This window comes from Pholcus phalangioides, unplaced genomic scaffold (genome assembly GCF_987345545.1).
Source record: "Pholcus phalangioides strain wild (caught in Gottingen) unplaced genomic scaffold, Ppha-v1.0 ptg000003l_1, whole genome shotgun sequence".
NCBI lineage: Eukaryota > Metazoa > Arthropoda > Arachnida > Araneae > Pholcidae > Pholcus > Pholcus phalangioides.
This window is the reverse complement of record NW_028301596.1, coordinates 16,297,288-16,322,053: the sequence shown is the minus strand read 5'-3', so window position 1 is coordinate 16,322,053 and position 24,766 is coordinate 16,297,288. Positions and strand designations below refer to the sequence as shown.

Sequence of the window (24,766 nt, the reverse complement as noted above, 5' to 3'; positions counted from 1 at the left end):
GTGTTGCCAAAAGCAGTTGATGTGTTTGCTTTTTTTTAGCTGACAATGTGTGGAGATTTGTAATGTAACTTATTCCCTCAACCCTTATTAATTTGTTTCAAAACAAACATGTATTTTGAACATTTCTTTCATTTTTTTCCAATTGAATTTTGTTTTGTTTCTGTGTTTGGCCCTACATGTGAGAGCATTTTAATTCTGCCTTCAATAACATTTTAATCATTCTATTTTAGCGATTTGGTGCACTTGGACAGAGAATACAGGAGAAGTAATGAGCCTTCACCAACTATACCATCACCTAATAGCAATGGATCATTTTTCCCTATTGTAAGTATACATCTCTTCTTTTTTCTTTTTTTTTTTGCTTGCTTGCTTGTTGGTGTTTAAATATCATTCATTTTAATGCATTATCTCCACCTGAATTTGGGGCATGATAAATTTACTTGTATAAGGTTATATCTAAATTGTCATTAATTTCCATCCTTTCACCTTTGTGCGAACTCAACATATTTTTGTCTCTTTTAAATGCAATTCCCTTTGAAACAATGGCTTCAAGTGAAAGAGCAATATCATGTTATCTTACTATATTTTCACGCTTTGTCATTCACATCCTAGACCTAGAAACTCACATGTTATAAATTTCAGTTACTAGCAGATCTGGACAAATCTATCGCCCGACGTGTCCAGGGCATGTAAAAATTTTGATTTGGTAGGTATTTTTCCATTTAATTTATTTATATGTCTGACCCACACATATAAACAAATTAAAGGTAAATCCAATAATAATATTCACTAAAATCCTTTGGGAATCCATTATTTCAAGTTACTTGTGCCTAATCAGGCATGTGAATTCTGGGTTTGTCCAGTTCTGGTTACTAAGGGTTATTAAGCTCGTCAAGCAGTTAAGAGTAATGTAAATCAAGGCAAAAACAAGAAATAATTTATCGCCAACATTGAAAGCATAGGCTAAAGTTGTAAGTTGTACTCGAAAATTCTCTCCCCAGGAAAAAAAAATTGTTGTTTGGTAAATGATAAACTAAAAATAGTTTTATAATTTATGCTTGTATAGTAGAACCCCAATTATCCAAGCTCATGTGAACTGGACATAACTTGAATAAACCAAACCTTGAATTGTATGGACGGTACAGAATTTTAGGATTAAATGAAATAAAGTTGTTAATAGTTAAAATAACATTTTTACACAAAAATATTTCTAGTAATTGTAAAAAAAAGAGGGAGGGGAGAAATGAACATGGAAAATAATGCTTGCTTAAAGAGATCAAATGAATACAGCATAAATTTGCATGAATCACTTTGATATATTTACAGTATTACGAAGATTACTTACAATACTTTGAAAAATATTCTTTCAATGGCTTCTGTAATTGAGCACTCCCAAATGCTTCAGAGAGCACTATGGTGCTTGCGAGCAATAGGCTAAAGGTATTTGTGTGCTCCAGATTCTTACACAAACGTATATTTTCCATATCTTATAATCATCTTCCCCCAAAAAAATACCTTATAGCCCCCCCCCCCCCCACCTCAGTTAAGGCAACTCATAGGATTCCATGCTTCATCTGTTGTTGATGCCACTGTCCCCCCCCCCTCCCCTTAGGACGATATTGTCCACTTTTTGAAACACTGGCAAAGACATTCTTCTGTGAACCAGCTTGCCTTGATACCACTGTGGTGGTTGAGTGGTCATTAGTGACAGACTTGCATCGCGAGGACCCAGTTTTGAACCCCACCATCCCCACAGTGGTGGTCAGCTGAAGTTGGTTTTCTGTGGTTCTCTCCTAACTTTGAGGTGCAAATGCCGGCCAATCTCCCCATTAAAAAGTCTCGCCACAGAGAGCAATAGGCTTACAATAATACAATTATTTAATCATTACACTTCTCTCATAGTTATAGAAACTGATGGCTGGTGGCAGCACAACACATAACAAGTATTACTTAGTTTACAAGAAACAAAATAAGTTCAGGTTCACTACACGTACATGTTCCAATTCGTTAGAAGTTCTGCAGAGGAATATGGACGAGGTGCTTTTGTGGTTTCGTAGTAGTTTGGATCGATGCCTGAAGTCATTTTACTGCACCCAATTTTTTAATAAATTTATGAAAAGTGCCTTGGATAGCCTGAAACTTCACTAATCGAGTGTCTGATGATTGAAGTCTTACTGTATGTATGTGTTTTAATATTCCACATTGGACACAATATTCTTATTTTAGTTTCACCTTTTGCTTTTTTTCAGTATCTTGTACACATTAAAAGTCTCACCAGAGAGAGCAACATGGATAGAACTGGACAATTATTTCAATCATTTCCTTTCACTCATAGTTCGAAAAATAGATGGCAGCACAAAAAAATTCATTCACAATACTAGATACACACTCAGACTGTTTGATTACATACTTCAGGCACAATTCATTCAGTAGTTAATTGCCCATGGCAATAGTCAGTAGTTGTACTTTGTTTGAAAACATCTTTTGCAATAGTCATTTTCATTACATAATACTGCTTTATTATTATTATTACTTTTGTTAAATTAACGAAGAAAAAATTTTTATTTTTCATAAAGTTATTGTGCATAATTTCTGATTTGTTTTTATTGTTCAACAGGAAAGCCAATTACCAAAGCTTCCTACCAAGGCAACGCCACAATTACTTCGAGCGTTGGCGCCCGTTGATGAGAAGCCATTTGAAGCCACTCTAGAGGAAACCCTTAGCCTCCTAACATTTGATTCTAAGCCAAATGTCCCTAAACAATCTCCTTCTACTTTTCTATCTGGTGGTACGAGTTCTGTCAGTAATGGCTCTGTGTCGTATGGTGGATCCACTAACATCATTAAACCAATCAAAACGATACCCCCGAAATCTTCTGAACTAACAAAATTGCTCGATGATACCATCCAGCAACTAACAGCTATGCAGTCTCCTTCTTCCGCTCCTCTTACTCCCACTGTTGGTGAAGGTTTTGGCAAACCTATCATTGGAAGTAGTGGTGGCACTCTGACCAGAAATAGATCTTGCGGTGTTCGGAGCGAATCGTCTGCACCACAACATCCTGAGGATACTAAATCAAGTGCTGAAGAAGAGGCGGCACGTGTTCTTACTGTGAGTGTTTCTTGTTGTGTTTGGAATCTTTTAACACCCCTAATTTTAAAAAATGTGTGGCAAAGCTGGGCAAATGTAGTGGTTATAGGCATGTAACATAAAATAGTATGTGCCTGTGTCATTATTTTATATGCAAACATCTGGCATGTGGTTGAAAAAAATATGTGTTCGTTCTAAATTTTTACATGCCAATCAAATAGATTTGTCCAGCTCTGATGCACAGTATGTAGAGGTTTTGTTGTGCCCTTTTTTTTTTAATTTTCATCAATGTGGTTGTTCAGGTCCCAAGAACATGGTTTCAACCAGCACTCAGTTGAATATGGATTATTCACTGCCACAAACGATCAAAAACAGGCTCGCTATCCTTTACTTGATCACACTTTCATATGACATGCACACTCTCATAGACCAAGAGCTCCAAATATTTGACAAAAAGGAATTCTGCCAAACTTCAAATTTTTGATAGAATCATGCTTTAGGCGGGTTCAGGACAGAATACAGATTCCTATCTCACATGGATAGTTCCACAGATGAGACTTGTGTGAATGCTCGTTGCACAAGAAGCTTTTATCAGGACTCTTCGATATGCTATTTCCTCAGCAGATGTGGAAAAAAACATCTTGGAAGTCAAATTCTAACGGAACTATCTTCTCATCGTGACACCAGGTGTGAAAGCTTTTGTTCATTAAAGTGTGGGTATGGAATTGAACTAAAAATACAATTAAATTCCGTAAAAATCTGATATAATGAGTTTGTACAAGTTTACTACTGGTTTTAACAACTGACTGTTGCGAAGATGAATTTTTGGAAAGGGAGAAAATTCAACTGCATTTGCTGGAAATCAAATCCACATCCTTTCACTTTCCGGGTGAACGCTCTGGACCACTAGACTACAAAAATAACGAATCTCTCCTTGGAGCTCGTGTGCACTGAAAGGAACCATACATGGATGGCCAGACCTGATTCAGGCCAAGCTCACAACTGCTGACAGTGCCACCAGATGGCGACTTTGAGAGATTCCTTGCCTTTGTAGTCTAGTGGTCTAGGGCGTTCATCCAGGAAGTGAAAGGATGTGTGTTTGATTCCTTGCAAAGGCAGTTGAATTTTCTCTTTTTCCAAAAATTCATTTTTGCAACAGCCAGTTGTTAAAACTTTTGTATGGATAGCGGAGAGTGACATCATCCTTTCATAATGAGTTTAACCAATAATGAGAATCTTGCTATTACGAGTAGTTTGCACTGAGAAAATATTGAACATAGTTGTTGCTTACAATGACAATTTTTTTCTGCTACCTTTTGGTAATGAAATTTTACTAAGCGTTCTTAAACACTTCTGTTTTTTTTCCCAATCTTAAATGCCTGTCTTGTTGGAGTGTTTCTAAAGTAATGCATGTGATTTATATTTTCAGGAAACATCATTTGCTGGCGCCAATCCCATCACAAGATCAGTCTCGTCTGCTAGTACTAGGAATATTTCTGTTCAGGCCATAAAGCGTTCTACTTCAAATTCATCCCAGCTATCACCTTGGCACGTGGAAAACAGTGCGGTTTCCATTCCAGAGACTACCAACACTGTCAAACGTACCATATTAACCACTGAACTTTGAGAGGACATTATAACTGAATGTGCATCTCACACTTTCTTCTTTCCGTCTGGACGTGTATCGCGATGCATTTTTTTAAAAATTTTATCGTTGAAATCCATTATTCGGTCGTGTTTTTGTAAAAAGAATCTGTTACTTATACTTATAAATATATAAATATGTACATGTATAAATCACATTTAAATATATATACGGCTAATTTTGCAGTAAATTCTAGAATATTATATTTGGATGTTCCTCTTTGTAGCTTTTTCTTCTTACCATTTTTTACCCCCCACTGATCATTATTGATGCATTTATACCATTTATTTTACTACTACTAATTTCTGAATCTATGTTGTTTTCACCTTCGCTTTTGTGATTTTTGCGCTACCACAATACTTTCGTGATTTGATGAGTATTGTCATGCACCTGCTCTTAAAAACAATCAAGTTCGCCTTTTATTTCTTGGAGTTAGCTCGTAAACGCAGCTTCATAAGTATCAGTGAGCGCTTGGCTTCTTTTTTTTGCATTCAGATTTCTTTGATGCATTGTAATAATGTTTATATGTGAAAAATTTTAAGCTTTTGGTGTGAATTTCTGCCACTATGTAGTGAGATTATTTTTGTATGTTTCTTAGATAGTGTGAAATGTGATTTTTCAGCCATAAGTCATGATTGCTGCCTCTGATTATTAGATCTTGACCAGGAAAACTGGAACATGATTTTGATGTTTAATTTAGTTCTTGATTATTTTTGCATACATGCCAACTACTACGGAACGTCTGTAATTTCTACCATGAAATACAGATTACAGTGCAATCATAAAAAAAACTATGCAAGTCTATTTTTTTTTTCAAAAACAATTGCTTTTTATTAAGGATTTCTCTGAATCCTATTATACTGGCAAGTAGAAAATGACAAATATTCATGGGAAACGGGCCCTAGCTTAAACAATAGGCTACTTTAAATGTTCATCAGAGCTGGGTAAATCCCCCGCCTATCCCGTCGGCAAATTTTGCCACTATGGAGAGGCTTGGTCTCAAGGTTGGCATGTATGTACTTGTACAAACGTCTGCAACTTTCTTGAACACTTTTCCAATATACTGATTTACACTAGTTCCAGATGAATAAGCAAAGTGTGCAGTACCGATGCGACTAATCAGCCCGCATTGGTGTCTGCTGGATCAAAAAAAAAAAAAAATAGTGTATGTGCAAGTTCTGCAGTTGCAATGCAGTCAAGGAATTCCATGAGCATTCAGGTGTTAATATTTTTTTTCTGTTACGAGAATCATTCGCTCAGACTTATCAAATGATCAAATCAGCATACAGTGAGAGTACAGTTAGTTTTATTGGAGTTTACGAGTCATGTCAGCCGTGACCCGTGCTTTGTCCTGTGTGGCATGTAAGTCTGTAGCCCTAAAACTTTAGGTCATGCTGGAGATATTTAAGGATGCTGGGTCAAAAGAACTCTTTAGCAACTGAACCCTCTGAGTGCCCTGACTTTGCTTGAGCCTTGGTCTCCATGCATTTGGATGGAGATCCTACTCTGGCCTGGACCCTGGGTAATTCATCTCCAAGCACTTTTAGATATCATTGCAGGAGTTGACTCCCCCGGATTATTGTTTTCCGAGACATTGTTCCTATGGCGTGGCAACAGCAGGAAGAGCTGCTTGAGCGGCATTGACTATTCAGAAATTACAGACAGAGAATCGAGAATGATGAAGGGTCATGACTTTTTGGCGATCTGGCATTTAAGAAAAATTTGCTCGCATGCATTACATCTGTAGTGTCTGTTGAAATGGGATTGTGATTTCAGTGATGCCAGCAACATCTGCGATCCCTGCAACAGTTTTTTTTTCAACTGTCATTTTTCACATTTTTTATTTATTTATACTTTTGACAATTCTTTCATTTGTTTTTGATTATGAAAGGTCATACTGGTCTCTCGTTATTCTCAAAACTAAATTGGACATTCTAGAACTTGCGATGCCAAATATAAACTGTAATACAACATTTGCACTTTTATCATAATCGAGTCGATCGGAAAGTCCTGACAAACGATTTTCATAGCAGGACACAAAATGTGTGTGTGACATTTTTGCTCACAATGGAAAAAAAAACTAACTCCTCACAATCACGAATCTCTTGCATAAGCTGAACATGTTTGAACTAGATCAAACACAAGGCAGGTTGTTCTCATGATACTCTTTGCTTAATCGGCAGAAAATGATGTAATGCAATCATATTCGTGCAAATATTTAAGAAGCTCCAGAAGGTTTTGGATTTAGCATTACCTTTAATTCAAGAAAAGACCTGTAGTAGATATTTTCACCATAATTGCAACTTTATAACGAATATTAATTCTTGAAATTAAAGGTGGAAATTTTATTATAATAATAATAGACGAGCCTATACTAAATTAATGATGATGCTCTATTATGCTCTATAATGATATAAATTATATACATTCTATAAAATGATCTTTATTATAAGCAAGAGTCCTCAAGTGACTTTGATAGGGTTACAAGCAAACACATAGTTGATTTTTGTCTTCTTGCTACTATGTGAAAGACCAAGCGCTTATTAATATGCAATTCAGGCATTACCTTTTATCTGGCAGAGCAGTGGCAACAGTGGCAAAGATTCTTCTCATTTTTTTACGTTATGCTTATATACACATATGCATTTATATACATATATATTGCTGTTTCAATCTTTTTTTCTATCTATCTCGTGTCATGTATATATTCCAGATTCCGAGAATACTCTTTGTTCAAGTCATTCCACTTTTTTCGCATTTTTCTTCCCCACCCCCTCGATTATGTGATATTTAGAATTTTTCATAAAATGTTTTTACTGTCAGAGATGACTGGAAGAACTCCAGCTCTCAGTTCCGTTCGAAATATTTTTTTTTTTAGTTGACTACATTCCCATATTCATCGTGATCTGACAGGAAATCTGGCTCTGTAACTTTTATTTCTATTCTTCTGTGATAGCTTTTGTAATGAATCGTTTTCGTAGCGATAGACACAGTATGGGGAAACTCGATCCGTCCATTTACAAATTGCTCGTACGAACCGACAGTGTATTCATACTCATGTGCCTTGAGGAATTTAAATAAAGGTTTTTATTTAATTTTTTTCTCTGTATCTATAACATGAGAGATTATTCTTTGAGAGTTTTATGCCGATTGTATTCTTTGGTGTTTCTTTTAATTATGTCACAAATTTGTGTCCGTTACGATTATTCGTTTTGCACTTGATTTCCCTATTTGTGCCAGGAGATGTGATTTTTTCTATTTGATGTGAATCGAAACATGAAAACTTGTTTTGCTGATTAAGAACATCACTTAATTTTAGATATTTTAGGGATATTAAAAATCCGGCTCTTTTGCGAATTCTTTTCTAATTATCTCTTTACATGAGAAGGCTAATGCCAGTACAATTGTTTGTTTGTATGAGCTGTGTGCCAATTAACGATTTCCAATTTGCCATATGTTCGTGTTATTACATGTAACAATTTGTAAAAAAAATTGAAAAAAAATTGGTTTTTTTTCTTTATGATAGGATTTTGCCCGAAATAAAAGATCGTGTATTTATGAATTTATCAATGTTTTATTTTTGGTTTTGTGTAGATTTTTGTATTTTCCAGCTCAGCATGAATTTGTGAAACATATGAGCGCTATGTTATGACAGTGGCATTTAGAGAGGTGGGTCAATTCAGTGGAGGCTCCGAGTCCAACTGGCTGCCTCAAATAATTGCATGTGCTTTTGGAAGTTGATTTCCCTACTCGCCCCCCTCCCCCCCGAAGTTTTTTTTAAATCAAAGCTCGGGGGCAGCATCATATCATTTAACGAGTTCTGAGAAAGAGAGATTCACCTCAAATTAATTATTGGGTGAGGGGATTAGTAGTGCCTCAGGGATCTTGGGCATGTGTGTATTTAAAGAGACGTACAAACTATTTTTGCTATATTATTCTACTCCTGGGAGGACTTCAAGTATAGCCTAGGTCTTCTTCGACCACTTGCTAAAATCTCTTCATTGAGACAGAGTGGCTATGGTGGTCCTCTGGATTCGTGCTGTGGATAGCGATAATGGAAAAGAGAAGAGAATACAAGATGTAGCAAAAACACTGTTTTTATGTAGAAATAATGGGTTTCGAAAAAAAATTCATCTCTGCTGGGACATGAACCGGTATTCTCCAGCATGATCCAACCCACACAGGCTTATATCCCGGGAGGGACAGAGCCTGGGTCGTGTCTGGTCTGACGGTACTCTCGTATGCCAGACGAGTGTCTCTCGTCTACATGAACAGCCACTTTTCACTATATCTTGTACCAACAAGTGGTGAGTACATTTTTCTCAGCATAACAGAGAATCGTCTATGTATAGGCCTACCTCACTTGATATGTATACCCATGTTATGTTAGAAAAGGCGGCTATATCCACTTGCCCTTGAGAAAGGCAGAGGCCTAGAAATTCTGGAAAGCGTTATTCTCTTACGAAGTGCGGGATATCGGGATTACATATATAGAAAAATATAACACATCGCTAAAAACGATGTCAAAAGTGAGGAAAGTTACCAACTACTGCTAATATCACTGAAAAAGCACCAATGGGGGGAAAAAAGGAAGCACTAAACAAAAATTCAAGTTAACTTCGTTGAAAAACGGGACATTTCTCAAAAAAAAAAGTCGAGATGGTCGAAAAAATGAAAATACGAGAATCTCGTAGGTAATACGGAATGTATGGTCACCATGGGCGGAGATATCCAGCATCAAAGAAGTGGGCAGATCTAATGTATGTGTATGTATATGCATTGACATCATATCATCATCATTGTGCCCCCCCCCCCAGACTTCCAAGTCCATTTCCGCCTATGATGGTCACCATACTTCCAGAAATCTGATCCTGGAACCGTACCATCTGATCGAAGCCGGGTCTTTAATTTTGTTAAAAAATTTCAATTTTCGAGGCATTGACCATGATGACGTACTATTATTTTAAATTAGAGCATCGTTTTTCGAACCGAAGTATTTGTTCCGTTGCCTCTTCCTTCAAAAAAAAAAATGTTTTTTCTCATCTTTCCCCAACTCAAGTCTCCCAATAGAATTCTATACTAAAACCACAGCTTTTTCCGCAACCCGCTCCAGGCCATTCCATCGCGCACCGGAGTGGCGATATTGTCCACTTTGGGTCATTAAATTAGACATTAATTTTCTGATGAAAAATTGTAATATGTGCTGCCATCTATCAACATCCTGAGTATTTACAAATTCTGAAAAGTTTAATTTGTGATCAAAATTCGAATGGTTACAAGTTTCGCAGTTAGCTACTAGATGGCAACAATAAAAATTAAATCCCGATTTTGTAATTTTTCCCAAACTTTCCTTCGTCAACATATTTGCATGAGTCCCCAAGGGCCCCAGCCCGTATAGGACTGATGGCCCGCTTTAGGGGCCAGTAATCACCCTAAAATTCTGATTCTCGTTCTTATGGTCTGATTTTGTGATAAGAGTATATAGCATGTGATTCCCAACGGGATGTTCCCATAAGAGGCAATAATGTAATGTTCCAGGAGCGGTAGAAGCTACGGGTATAACCAGGGCCGCAACTGGGAGGGGGGGGCAGGCGGGTCTCGTGCCCCGGGCGCTGGACCGAGGGGGGCGCAAATTTCATTCTGAAACATTACAATGGGGCGTTAAAATGCGCCCTTTCCCCCGTGACTAATCATCTAGTTGCGGCCCTGGGTATAACATAGGATTCTATGGGTTAAATTGCGATGGGAGAAAAAACTTTCTGAAGAAGGGTAAGATGGGAGAAAAAAGGTTGGAAAACTATGGTGTATAGGGTTACTCATATAAAAGCTCGATGTGGTTACTAATATAGATTAGTTAATTTCTAAAATAATTAGATAATATGTAGGCTACTATAATTAGATAGTTGCTAATTATAGATTCGGAAACTGGAGGATGACTGCGCGCGCACCCTTGATATTGACATCATTTTCCCCAATTTTCACTTTTCAATTGCCACTTTTCTTCCAAAAAAAAGGAAAAAAAGCACCACCTCAATAATTTTTCCCAATTAAATCAAGACCGTTATATATAGGGTTACCAACCATCCTGCTTTTTTTATGTAATTTCAAGCGTCCTCCTAAGTTTCGGAAAATTTGCCCTTTTGCCCCCCCCCCCTTTTCAGTTTTCCGGAATTATTTTTCTTTTTTTCTGTCGGTCCTCCTTTCACAGTTTTCGGATATGGTACCCCCCTAGTTATATATGTAACGGAAATTTGATAAATTCGGTTATTATGCATAATCACCGGCTATTATGCACAGTTACTAAACCCATTTCTGTAAGTTAAAAATAAATTTTGTTTTTCCACATTTTCAAATTTGCCGGTGATTATATATAATTCCCAGCTCGTATTGGTTAATATGGTAAATCGTCAATAAATCATTTAAATCAGCGTTTCTCAACCTTTCTGAATCCAAGGACTAGTAAAATATCTGAGATGATTCGACGGACCTCTAACTTATAGCACGTGACCATGTGTCCCGTATTTTTTTCCATTCCGAGTCTATACAATTGACCCGTTTTTTTTCAACGAAGCTCATTCGAATTTGTAATTTTTAATTAAAATGGTGAATGAAGATAACTTTCATAACTTTTAAATTATACTAACTATCATTTGTGATGGCCTATCGATTGTGTGTCACCTACTCATAGGCGGAGATAGACTTGGAAGTCTGGGAGTGGGCACGGTCATTATTGCTGGGGGGGGGGGGGGGGGGGGCAGCACGATGATGATGATGATGTCAATTCTTATATACATATATGTATACATTAGATCAGTCGATTCCACCTCTGACGCTGGGGGGGGGGGGGGAATTGCTCCCTGACCCCCCCCCCCCTCCCCGTATCTTCACCCATGCACCTACTCACAACCATCTCTCATCACTTAATCTGTGACTCTCTCCTTCACTCACTATCACTCGCTCATTCACCACCTGGGTCGTCGCAGTGATTGAATATTTGTACCTTTGTAGGTGGTCTGTAGCTCTTTTTCAATGGGGACAGTTTTAATGGCACGAAGTGTACTGAAGTTATTGCGACCTATCCACAAAAATACTAGACATAAACGCCGGCGACTTCGCGAGTTAAGCGGCCAAATTCCAAAGTATTCGCCTACTTTCATTTTATTTAGACTTGGCTACTTCGACGGAGTTGTGAAAATGCGCAGAGATTTGGAACAATCATTTTGTATAGGCTTTTTGTATGTAAGGCCGCCCTTACCAGACGCGGGGAAAGGTGCTTCGCAGCAATGTCGGGACACCAAAAATGTTGAGATCCCCGCCTTAGACCCCGATGTTATATACTTTGTAGGGTAGCGGAAACCACATCTGTTTTTTTAGAATATGCAGGAATGCGTAGAAATATCCACACAAAAAGGTTTAAACACACAATTAAACGTAAAAATGAACACAGAAATGCATTAAAACCGTGAATAATTTCAGGTGTTGACATATGAAAACATGCTGAAACTAATTAAACTTTTAGACTTGATGAATTAGAACAAATTTGAAGGGAAGTAAAAAGTTATAGAATTGATGAAAATTTTGAACGAATGAGAATTCAGAATTAATGGAAGAAAAAACTGCAGAATTGTGGTGAGAATTCAGAATTAATAAAGATGTAACTCCAGAAATTATGAAAATTTAGAACAAACGGAAGAAAAAGTTCCCGAATTCATGAAAATTTTGAACTAATGAAAAATTAGGATTAATGATAGAAAGAACTCCATAATTGGTGAAAATTCACAATTTCTGGAAGAAAAATTCAACAGAAATGATGAAAATACAGAATTTTGATTAAAATTTAGAATAAAAGGAAGAAAAAAAAATTCCAGAATATTTCATGAGAAATTTTAGAATAAACGGGAAGAAAAGAATTCCAAAATTGAAGAAACCTCTGAATAAATGAAGTCGCCTGGCAGTCGAGTGGTTAGGGAACTAGCTTCTCACTGTGCGGGTCTGGGTTCGAATCCCGGTTCGGGCATGGATGTTTGCTAACACCAACAAATTCCCTGGACGGATCATACTGATTCCTGGGGAATGCGTGAGGATCGCGTTATTATTAAGATAACTTAAGGATCGGTGAAAGCCTCCAATAGTTAACCGTGGGTGCGAGGCTCCAAAGAGCACGGGGCCAGGTGAGATCGCACCTCTCGCACACCATCAAGAACGCTTCTGTATTTCAACAATATAAATAATAAGAAAAGTCATTTCTCTGTTGGAAGGATTGTATGTATATCCATCAACAATCGGGTAACGATCGCAACAATGCCCAGCGAGGAACTAAAGGCAAACACGTTTCACATACTCTCACAAAAACGATATTTGCTAATGAGATAAGTGAAATACGTTAGTGAAAGTACGAAAAAAAAGAGGGGTTAAGTAAGAATTATAGGTTTTTTCACGAGAGTCAGGCGCATGTTTTCTTCCATTTTCCGGAAGAAATCGTCGGACATTGACATTGAGGTCGAAAGGAAGTTCAGTAAGCAATTTTATTTTTCTGTAATTTTATATAAGGGTTAATTTCTGGCTCCAAGGTTATATATAAATGGACCACCTAAATTAATCGCAAATTACACCGCTCAATTGATTTTGTTTTTAAAGATTTTTCAGTGATTTTTTTTAGGTGATTTTGGGGGCACTGATTCCGAATCTGGCATTGGTTTTGTCAGATTTATCCTAGTTTTTGAGATAAAGTGAAAATTAAATTTCATTAGCAAAATCATAAGCATATAAATCCCATTGGAATCACGTCGGCGAAGGGCGGCAAAGTTTGTGTATCCCACAGGAGGAAAAACAGTAAATGCGCCTTAGATCCGGGGCCCTCCACTCCGAAGGGAATTTCGTGATAAAAAATGAGATCTCGTAAGAAAGTTGTTTCCGAAATTAAACATGCAAATATTGGTAAGTAATCACTTTTTGTCGGGAGGGGGTCAGAAAAGTCAATTGCCTGTGGGGGAGATGATGCTCTCAAGGCGGCCATTGCAAAAACAAACACCAGATTTTTGAAATCAACAGCCCCAATAAATGATAAAATACCCGATACAAAACCAATAATAAATGTTCAGCAGTATTTATTATGACTCTAATCTTTATTTTAGCTGTCGCGTCTAGAATTGAATCTCGAATTGAATTGAATATCTAGATTGAATCCAGATTCAATCTAGATTGAATCTAGACGAGGGACAAATTTTTTCACGTGTGCTGGGTGGCTAGCACAATGATTATTGCTTCCATGATATATCAATATGTTCAGCCGTCCCGCCTTTACAGGCATACCCCAAGGTAGGTTCGACGCAGAATGGTATGGAAGGCATGATATGGTCCAGTTAAAAAAAAAAAGAGAGAAACCAGGAGTGGCTCCTGATGAGGGCTCGTGCCTCCGTAAAAGATTTTAATTCATTTATGTGCCTTGAATTATGGGAAGTTATTATGTAATATTATATGATTATTATGTAAGGTTGATTCCCTTCAAAATAGGAATTATCATATTACACATTATGATATCCAATTTAATCTTACGAAGAAATCCTACTTTGTAAAAAATATCGCATGATTTACGAAGGGGGGGGGGGGGAATTAGTGATTTTTGCCATGCCGGTAAATGACCACCCATTTTTGGCCCCGTATGGATCATTTCTAATACCAAGCCGGACGGATAAATTAATCAACAAGTATATCTCTTTAGAAACACTGCTCTAATGCAATGACACTTAGTTGCTCATGTACTCCATATATTATTTGCTGAATGAGCTGCACGAATGCTTGAATTTGAGGCGTATCACAGTTCATGAAACATTATAAAGTATCTATATCTACATATATCCGTGAATGGGATCAAGTGGATCGAATTGCCTTAAGATGGCTTGAATGACTTACATTAGACTTGGAAGTTTTTAATAATTATTGGAAAATTCAAACTATAACATGGGGTGCTTATAAATAAATTTTTGATGCTCAGCCACTCGTGGTGTCTGTTTTAATCTATTGATTCGCTCTAGCTAAAAGTACCAAGAAATATCACGAAAACAGAGAAGCAAGTAAAGGTGGAACCGATGATGGACTGTCAAGTGTGAAAAAGCACGAGTTCCTTGTCAATTCTCATTTCGACGGTGTAGAGAGCACGGACACAAAGTACAATTGCTCTTCTACTATTGGACCGAATTACGAACTGCCTGGTGCATTAAAACGTGAAGCTTCTTCCATGAGAAATTTCGAAAGCGTACCGTCGAACACAAATCAGCAGGAATATTGTGCTCACAAATATCTCGAATACAGTGGAGCAACTGAAGATGGAAACGATGTTTCTTGTGCTAGAGATTTCGATGATAGAGGCGCAAGTGCAAAACAGCCCGAAATACACATGCCACGAGCAATGCTTGGTCGAAATGTACTTACAATATCGAAGGCATTCGCTGCAATGACAATGGCAATAATTTCCCCGTTTCGCAAAATTATCAATATGCTTGAACTCTAGCATGTTGGTGAAGCTGCTATTGTTGGCTAATGTGAATAAAGAAACTTATATTCAACAAGTTTTCTATCTCACTTTTGTAGCACTAAATGGTTGTATATTATCGAATAAAGCTGAAGAGTATACTGTACATACGGGTGTGGTAGCCCAGGTTGATAAGGTACTCGCATAATGTACCAAACGCTATTTAGATGTGTCGTGAGTTCAATACCCTTTTCATCCCTGTCAGAAGCTTTCCTGATACAGGTACTGCTTGACCTCAGAAAAAACCGCAGGGAGTTTAGCACCAATTAGTCTCGACGAGTATAAAGAAAACAAGCTTTCCGTTCGGAATCGGCAATAAATTGTAAGTCCCGATATAATTAGCCATCGTGCGCAGAAAATGACGTGGTGCGAAAAAATTATCATATACTGTACATACAGTGTCCTGCAAGTTCTCTGATGCGACTTTTGTCTCATCAACCGTTTGTCGTAGTGATATGGTTAAGATAATCGTAGATATATGGTGAAAATACAAAAAAGAGAGTGTGTCACAAAATAAAAATCTAAATTTTTATATGGTCCTTATCCTCTAACTTCCAATTATAAAGTTGTTGCACTGTTTTTTCTGAGTCCAACAAAAGAGATCCTATGATTTTAATTGCAATATTCGCTGCGATATTTAGTTCAGAATCGGAGATACTTTCGGAAGGAACATCATATAGATTGGGAAAAGAAGTGTTTTCCGATAGTTTATGCTGTTCTTTTCCTGTTCCAGACTCTGCCACGAAGATGGGCTGGAAGAGATCTCGGAAACGGGATAAGTCCAGTGGCAAAGTTCTGACGTTCATTCATTCATGCTGTTCTTTCCCGACTTTTGTCGGATTTTGAATTAAAATATCTGAATATTGCAGTTAAAAATATGGGTTTTTTTTTTGGCCCAGAAGAGGCAGGGCAACTATTTTCTACTTGGAAGTTAGAGGACAAAGGAACCGTATAAAAATATATTTTTATATTTTGTGGCACATTAAATAAATTTCTCTATTTCACTTTTAAAACTGGAACTGCAATTTTTGAATACGCTTTGAGCGTTTTTTAAATTGGAATTATACCTATACGACGGATGGTTTATGAGATAAAGACCGCATTAAGCCTTACACGACATCCTATATATTGGCCAAATATATTAATCATCGGTAGATTTAAAAGATGAGCTCCCTCTATAAACCAGAGGTTTCCACTGTAAATTTTCATGCGGAAACCTTGATGATAATGATTCCTGGAATCAAACAAATTTCTGATATATTTATTCTTTTAGGCCTCCTGGAAGGACTTTTCAGTCCCTTTAAGCCACAAAGTGTTTGTATTACATGTTTGTGTGTGCGTATTTGAGTATTATATATTGGTATTTCTGTATAATACACGGCGTCTCAGCACCAGGGTTACAAACTTCTTGGAAGGGTAGGGTGCACTCAGAAGACTTGGAATCACATGTAATACTGGGTCGGAAATGCTTTCCTGATGCGTTAGATGGCGTTATACGGAATTGGTGGTTCCAGGCTTTTGGTGCATTGGCCAGCTTGATCAGTAGATATATCATGCCTTGATCACTTCTTCCGGAGTCCCCTGACTAGAGGCATACCAAAACCTTGGTGTATGACACCCGTGTTGACAGCACTGAGGAACTTGTTGCCGGCATTGCAGGGACGTCCTAGGCATGCCCGGAATCTCTCAGAATGTTCGAAATTCAATGCGCCTGAGCAGGGTCGTCTTAAGTGCACCATGGGTCCCCGGGCAAGTGATTTTTCTGAAATCCTACCAGAAAAATTTACACGCATACTCCTCGGAAACACCAACTATATCTTATTTTTGTGAGGCCTCTCTTTTCTTGAGGTCCACGGGCTGTGCCCGAGTGGACCCATGCTTTAAGACGGTGATAATTCACTCGTCACTCGAATGTAACCAATGATACAACCAATGAATGTAATCAATAATACGCTTATTGACTGCATTTTTAGTCTTATAAAAGAACATTTATAAAGCTTTTATAGTGTAATCCTGACTTTAGAAACGTTCTTTTATAAAACTTAAAAAATTTAACCAATAAGCTTATTGGTTACATTTGCTTAAATGTAACCAATAAGCTTATTGGTTTTTTTTCAAGTTTTGTAAGTGACCTTTTGTCAAAATTTTACAATGTAATTCCGGGCCTGAGGTTAAATTCTTGACAGCAACAAGTAACAAAGAACTGTTGACAAAATATATTAAATTGTGATCGTTCGTTACGAACTGCCTGTGCTCCATTTCCCCCTAAAACTCACTCTAGTGATACGTTCAAAATACTTTTAATCTCGTAATATGGTGAAAAAGAATGTGCTAAATATCTAAAACTCTAAAAAATCTGTGATTATGTTGAAATGCTTTTATAGCCGGGATGTATTAAACCATAAAAGTTTTAGAAAGTTCTTTTATAAAATTTTAAAAGGCAGCCAATATGTGTATCGGTTACCTTCAAGCAAATGTAACCAATAAATTTATTGGTGTATTAGTCCAATTTTGTAAAAGTTTGATGAAAGTCCTTTTATAAAACTTGAAAATATATGTCAAGTATAATAAGGTTATATCCATTTGAATGTAACCTAAACTCGAGCGGAAAGAAACATTCGCTCGAATTTAACCGATATGCTGATCGGTTGCATTTTTCATCTTTTATACAAGAACTTTTATCAAACTTGTATATTGCAATCCCGGTCTAAGTTGTTCAGCATCTTCAAAAATAATTCTTTTCCGGTTTTTTTTTTTATCCATTCAGTTTTAGAACGGCCTAATGACTGCCAAAACAAAAAAAATATTTTGTTTTGTTATACCGTTTTGCACTGAGCTAAAACAATGAAGAATTAAATATAAGTGTTATATTTCTTGTCAATAAAAGTAATTTGAAGATCATACACGGATTATGTCATTGTAAAACTACTTTACTGTATTTTAAAAAATACAACTAATAAAACCTTTTAAAATATATACTATCGAGGCCGTAGCGACGGTGTCGTGATCTGTGCGACCATTCTTTGAGCGACCCGTGCTCTGTGCGACCAAGGTAAATCCAGTCGTGCTCTGAGCGATCAAATTTTTCTTCATTCTTTACTTAGACCAATTTTTTTTCTTTTGGCATTTCTTCGATAATAGAGAAGTCTTGGCGTGAGAGAGAGATTTGCGACTTTTCTTTCTTTCTTTCTTTTCAGTATTTACTTCCCCCACCTGCATCAAACTCTGGATTCAGTTTTGAATACCAACTGTAATTGAAGCCTCCGCTGCATGTCAGTACGATCTCTAGGCACATTAAAGTGCCACGCGACACACCGTTGGAAACTACTTACCAAATTGGTATTTTTAATACGCTATGTTATTCTCAGGATATCCTACGGCACACCTATCCGATTAATCTCGTGGCACCCTGATATGCAACGACACACTATTTGGAAATTCCTGTGCTAAACTACTCAGTTTCTATAATTAGCTGGATGTCCGCGTTTTCATCTCAATGAAACGACAGTTAGTCCTTTAAGTTCTAGTTTCTGACGTAGAAAATAATTCGCCTTACGGAAATTATTATGTTGGCGAATGGCTAAAAAGTCGAGAAGTATACATATGCACAATATATATATATAGCGAAAAGTTTAAAAAAGAAAATACTTGGCAATAGAGGAATTTACACTCGAACTGAAAGGTAGCCAATAATCACTGACAATTATAATATCTCATAAGGGCCGGTCCTCTATTGTCGAAGTAAAGAATAGAAAAGGATTTGGTCACTCAAAAAGAACACGACAATATTTATCTTGGTCGCACACAGCACGTAACCGTAGTGACAGGAGGCGGGATCACTATATTTTTTGATGCAAATATATTTTTTGTCCTTTCATTTTGGATTTGGTTACCCTTCAATGTGGCTTCATAAGTTGTACGACCTAATACCCACCCCTGCTCTTACCCCTCTGTAGAATCGTATATTTTACGCCCTCTTGCCCGACCCAACTATAAGGGGTTTCCAAGTATTCGCAGCTTTGAGTTTTGTTTTCACAGAAAACTTACCTCTCTCACTATTGAGGGCGCATACAGCTTTTTAAGATTTGATTAAGATTTTCATGCAGTTTAAAGCATAGGCGGAGATAGACTTGGAAGTCTGGGGGCGGGCACGATGACGTTAATTCATTTATACAAATATATATTAGATCAGTGGACTCCACCTTTGACGTTTAAACCGCCCATGGTTTAAAGCAGCAATTCTCAATCTTTTTTGACTAGCTGAGCCCTTTTTAGGATGTACTTTCTTTGGCGGATCCCTGTTTGACTAGAGGAGGCCTTTTTCGTGTATAATTTTTATGGGGGGTCCCTGTAGACCTCTTTTTTTTTTAATTTATCTATCAAATTTACGGATTTATTTTATTTTCCTCGAGTCGCCACGGAGCCCCTGGGAAGTGAACACGGAGCCCTAAAGGCTCCGCGGAGCACAGGTTGAGAACCGCTGGTTTAAAGAAAACATTCATTGAACCACGACCTCAAATGGTAGCAGAGCGTGGTTACTAAAATCTTCGGGGTTGCTAATATCTTCGTGTTGCTAATCTTCGTGGTTCAATATCTCCGTGACTCGACATCTGTGTGGCTGAACATTAGTTTGAGATCGACATCTTTGGGGCTGAACAATTTCCACGTATGAGTGGCTGAACATTTCTCTCGATCGTATCGAAGTAAATGAACATTGGTGTAACTATATATATATATATATGTTGTTACTGTGCGGTGGTAAGGTGTGGTGAATATGGAAAAAGCAGCATATTCCTGTTCCTCTTTGCTGACAGCTACAAATTATCGTACCGGGAGTATGAAGATGGAACGCAGCACATTGCCTGAAAGGACTTCCATACGTTCTCGAAGGTCAAGAACTCCCTGCTCCAGCGGAAGGGCAAACCGAAAGCAAAGAACGATTTAATGATAAACGATGATAAAGTTATACAGTAATAAGCATATTACTCAGTGACTGCAGTATATAATACCCGTGAACATTTTAATAAAATTTTATTTTTTCCCCCAGATAATACAATCATTACTCGAAGTGATATCAACATGAATATTTTGCGATATAAAACATCATCATCTCTTGATTATTCCAAATAATATAATTTCATAACTTCACATTATTGAAGAAAGCAGTTATTAAATCAATTTTTGATGTGAATTATCATTAAAAATTCGAAATCAATTATCCAAATGCATGAAATTTTCGCGACTAATGATAAATTGGTAACATCGAAATATGGCCCTACATAGAAAACTATACGCTGCCGTGATATATGTATTTCTTTTGTATATACGGGGTGTCCCACAAATTCCTAAACAGTTTAAAAACTCATAAAAATTGAAGGAATGTGGGAAAAAAATTTGAATGCGGTTTTTGGCGAAAAAGTTATTCTTACGAAGGGAAAGTTTATTTTGGTACAAAAAAAATTTGTTTCAAATTTTCGTTGATAGAGGACACTGCACGAAAGCAGATCACAGAAAATATGCAAATCAGAATCATACAAAAATGCAGGGTTAACGATTAACAGCTCATTTCTGAATGTCGCTCTATTATTGGCTCTTACATGACATGAGGTTTTTCGTTGGTGGACAGAGCACCCGTTTCTGAAGTTGTTTCATTTCAGCCACAAGTCACCGGCTGGAGATTTACGAACGCTTCGGACGCAGAGGTGATTGAAGAAAGGTTCGGGTGTCCTGAATTCTGTCAATTTCTTGCATGTCCTACCCTCTATCACCAAAAATTTGAGTCGTACGCCTTGCAATATTATGGAATCCGATTTTCATATTTCCAGTGGTTTAATTTCGTGCAACCCCTTCCGTCGACAACTAATTTTAAACTAAATTTTTTCCTGCACCTGAAACATCTCCCTTCATGAGAGGCAAACCGAATTCAAAGAAACCAATTCTTCCAATTTTTTTAAATAAATTTTTAAACTATTTTCGAATTTTATGAGACACCCTGTGTGTATTAATAGTTTTCCTTCCTTATAGTTCAACATTAAATGCTCCGACATGAATGTGATACAGTGTATACAAATATTCAGTGGTATTTTTTGACATCGATATAAGAAAAGTTTTGTTTTGTGATTTCAACGGCTCTGCCCACAATATCGAGAAATGCCCCCACGTTTGCCATGCTGTTACTTAGACATGTTTGACATTAAAGATGCCAATCGGAACAAACATGGCCGAATTTCACCCTCAGAGATTGTTCTGAAAGATACATAAAAGAAAAAATCTCCAGCTTTCTCCATCTTGTCTCGAAGCCGTGTTCGCCTAATACGTTATGCTCACTTATTAATTTTTGGTTCTTTGATGATCATCGGTACAGCATCAACCGTACTAGAACCAATGATAGACACGTGTACGATATCCTCGCCCTGACAGCCATGTTGTTTTCCGAGCCGTAATCGATGCTTCCGTCGTCGCTGCTTTGGCTGGATATCGGGGTGAATTTCTTGCGGCAATCTTGCGTGGGCAAATCGTTGACCTGCTTGCAGTAATGCATTGGCGAATTCAATGTCCTCTCGACTGTTTCTTCGACGAGGTCTGCGGCGTCCTTGTCGCAGCGGCCGACGACCACGTTCCTCATACAGCGGCTGTACTCGTGTATAGTACTGGAAAATAATAGTAATATCATTAGGTCAGGTCGGTCTACCAGAGTTTTGCTTACTTGCCAATTGTAATCTAAGCCATTCATACTAAACCTATGACCCGCGACCTCAAACTTAATTTTGCGAAAATGAACTAAGCGGCTGATTTACATGTCACTTTAAGGACCCGTGGCATATTTACAGATCAGTTGAGTGACCCGCACGATATTTACAGATCACTTGGGTGACCCTCGGTGCAGTTTCACACCACTTAACTAACCCGCGGCAAATTTACAGATTATTTGAGTGACCCCGCGGCATATATCTACAGATCACTTGAGTGACCCGCGACACATTCATTCATTCAAACCGAGCACAACTCCGGTCTATCGCCATAGGATTGAGTTGTGCCGGAAGTCGCTCAAGTCGCTCAGCACTCAAGTCGCTCTCAGTACATTTCAAGATCACTTGAGGGACCTGTGACACAGCTCCAAAGCACTTAACTGACCCGCGACACAGTTCTAGAGCACTTATGTGATCTGCGACACTGTTCCAGAGCACTTATGTGACCTGTGACACAGGTCCAGCGCACTTACGTGACCTGCGACACAGTTCTAGAACACTTAAGTGACCTGCGGCATATTGACAAATCACTTGAGGGACCCACTAAACAGTTTCAAAGCACTTAAGTTACACGCGACACAGTTTCAAAGCACTTAAGTTACACGCAACACAGTTTCAAAGCACTTAAGTGACACGCGACACAGTTTCAAAGCACTTAAGCAACCTATGACCCTTAAGCGACCTGCGACACAGTTACAGAACACTTAAGCGGCTCGTGGAGAGCGTCGCATCGTTCAAGTTACCCGCGGCACAGTCCCAGGTCACTGAAGCGGTCCACGGCACATTCCCAGATCTCTTGAATGAACAGCGGCATACAGACCAGTTGAAGAGACCCCCCTGGACGGTTCCAGATCACTTAATCAGCCCGCGACACATTTACAAATCACATAAGTGACCTGCTTTGCCCTAAAGGTTGAGCAACCTTCATATTTTTAAGCTTAAAATTTTATCTGAAGTTTATAGATTCCCCCTATAGTTAGGTTCGAACAGAAATAAATGAGTGAATTTTGATGTTACCAGCACGCCATTTTGAATTGTTGATCTGGAGGCAATCCTTGGACAACGACGATGTTTCCGATGTATCGGTCCGAACACAATTTGAATCTTGAAGAAAGTTGCTTATAACATGAAACGTGCTTCAAGAATCCTAAGCAAAAAATACATAAAGAAAATTTAATATTACGCAAGGGTTATACAGGGTGTCCTGTAATTCCTAATGCGGCCTTTATCTCATGAATCGTTCGTCGTAGAGCTATGGCTTTAGTTTAAAAAAATACTCAAATTCTGTTGAAGAATCACTCTATACCAGTTTTGAAAGTGAGAAAAAATACAGTGTGCCTTAAAATAAAAAAAAACTAAATTTTTACATGGTTCCCTGTCCACTAACTTCCAATGAGGGAGTTGTTGCCTTGTCTCTGATGAGGCGAAAAAAAAAATCCAGTGTTTCTATGTGCAATATTCGTTCAGATATTTGAATTCAAAAATCGGAGAAAAGTTAGGAAAGAACAGCATGAAAACTAACGGACAACGCTTCTTTCCCTCATTTTTGCTATTCTTTCCCAACTTTTCTCCAATTTTTTAATTCAAATATCTCAGTAAATATTGCACTCGGAAAACATGGATGAATTTTTTTTGGTCTCAAGAGTGGCAGGTCAACAACTTTCAAATTAGAAGTTGTTAGAGGACGGAGAATACCATATAAAAATTTAGATTTTTTTTTATTTTATGACGCGATCCATTTCCAGTCTCTAAACTGGTACAGAGCGATTCTTGAACATATTTCGAGAAATTTTCAAACCATAACCATTCTGCTACGACTAACGGTTGATGAGAAGGCCGAGTTAGTACTTACAGGACACCCTGTATAGTTGAAAGTCCTCTTCATATGAGCTGACTATCACAGTGAGATTCTAGAGAAGTTATTTCCAAAGACTTCTCCAAAATTCCATAGATAAATAGTCACAGCTGTAGACAGCTTAGAGCATGAGTACTTCCATCATAGATTTAATTATAATCTTTAATATCATTTTCAGTACGTATGATATTCAGTATTACTAAATATATAGTATTTACTAAACAAATGAGAAAGCTGTGGAAAAAAATCCGATTGTGAAGAAATGTGAGGTTTCAAGAGAAATGTGGAAGAAAATGTGTGGCTGCTTTCTCCATAATCCTGCAGAGATTTCCTATAGAACCTGTGCCATCTCATGAGCCAATCCGTGCAACAACCGGAGGGGGGGGGGGGGCTCATGACCATAGTGGACCTACGTAATGAGATCTGGTACTCTGATTTTAGCAAATAAGTATACAAATATGTAATCTGTCACTCCCAAAACTAAGTATGGGCCTCCTGAACAACACTTCAACCTAGGATCTATGATGTTGAGACGACCCTACATAAAAATCCCTCTTCCCCTAATTTAAAAAGAAATCTCACTGAATGATTTGTCAGGATGGGCAATTGATTTTGTAGACTCGTTGGATCTTCCCGTATTTTATTGGACAGCCCGATTTCTCCAATTTAATTCGGCTCTTGTCAGGGATGATCGTCCCTCTCTGGATCCGCGCCAGGTCCAGGGTTCCAGAGATCAATCTTATTTGTAGAAATTTTTTAATTACAAATTAATAAATAGTTTTGACTAAATTGATTATGATGAGATGTATGGAAAACAACTCGTTCCTGGGAGAGGGGGTGGGGCCCTGGATTAAAATGGGGGGGGGCAAGAGATTAAAATATGTTCCAAAGGAGG

At 37.8% G+C, this 24,766-nt stretch overlaps 2 protein-coding genes across 3 annotated transcripts in view; one reads left to right on the top strand and one right to left on the bottom strand.

Moving 5' to 3' along the window:
• Positions 1 to 8,302, top strand: part of yrt (erythrocyte membrane protein band 4.1-like yurt) — a 78,353-nt gene extending 70,051 nt beyond the window's left edge. The window contains exons 15-17 of one of the 2 annotated variants that reach the window (XM_089245244.1): positions 231 to 324; positions 2,618 to 3,112; positions 4,521 to 8,302. In XM_089245244.1, coding sequence (XP_089101370.1) covers positions 231 to 324; positions 2,618 to 3,112; positions 4,521 to 4,718 — 787 coding nt within the window. In that variant the 3' untranslated portion in view covers positions 4,719 to 8,302. The remainder of the gene's footprint in view (positions 1 to 230; positions 325 to 2,617; positions 3,113 to 4,520) is intronic. The other variant, XM_089245252.1, reaches the window with a different exon arrangement.
• An 11,979-nt stretch (positions 8,303 to 20,281) lies between these two features.
• LOC149088172 (uncharacterized) overlaps positions 20,282 to 24,766 on the bottom strand; it is a 40,344-nt gene continuing 35,859 nt past the window's right edge. Inside the window, exons 4-5 of the mRNA XM_089245231.1 lie at positions 23,034 to 23,163; positions 20,282 to 21,917 (exon numbers count right to left, since the gene is read on the bottom strand). Coding sequence (XP_089101357.1) covers positions 21,620 to 21,917; positions 23,034 to 23,163 — 428 coding nt within the window. The 3' untranslated portion in view covers positions 20,282 to 21,619. The remainder of the gene's footprint in view (positions 21,918 to 23,033; positions 23,164 to 24,766) is intronic.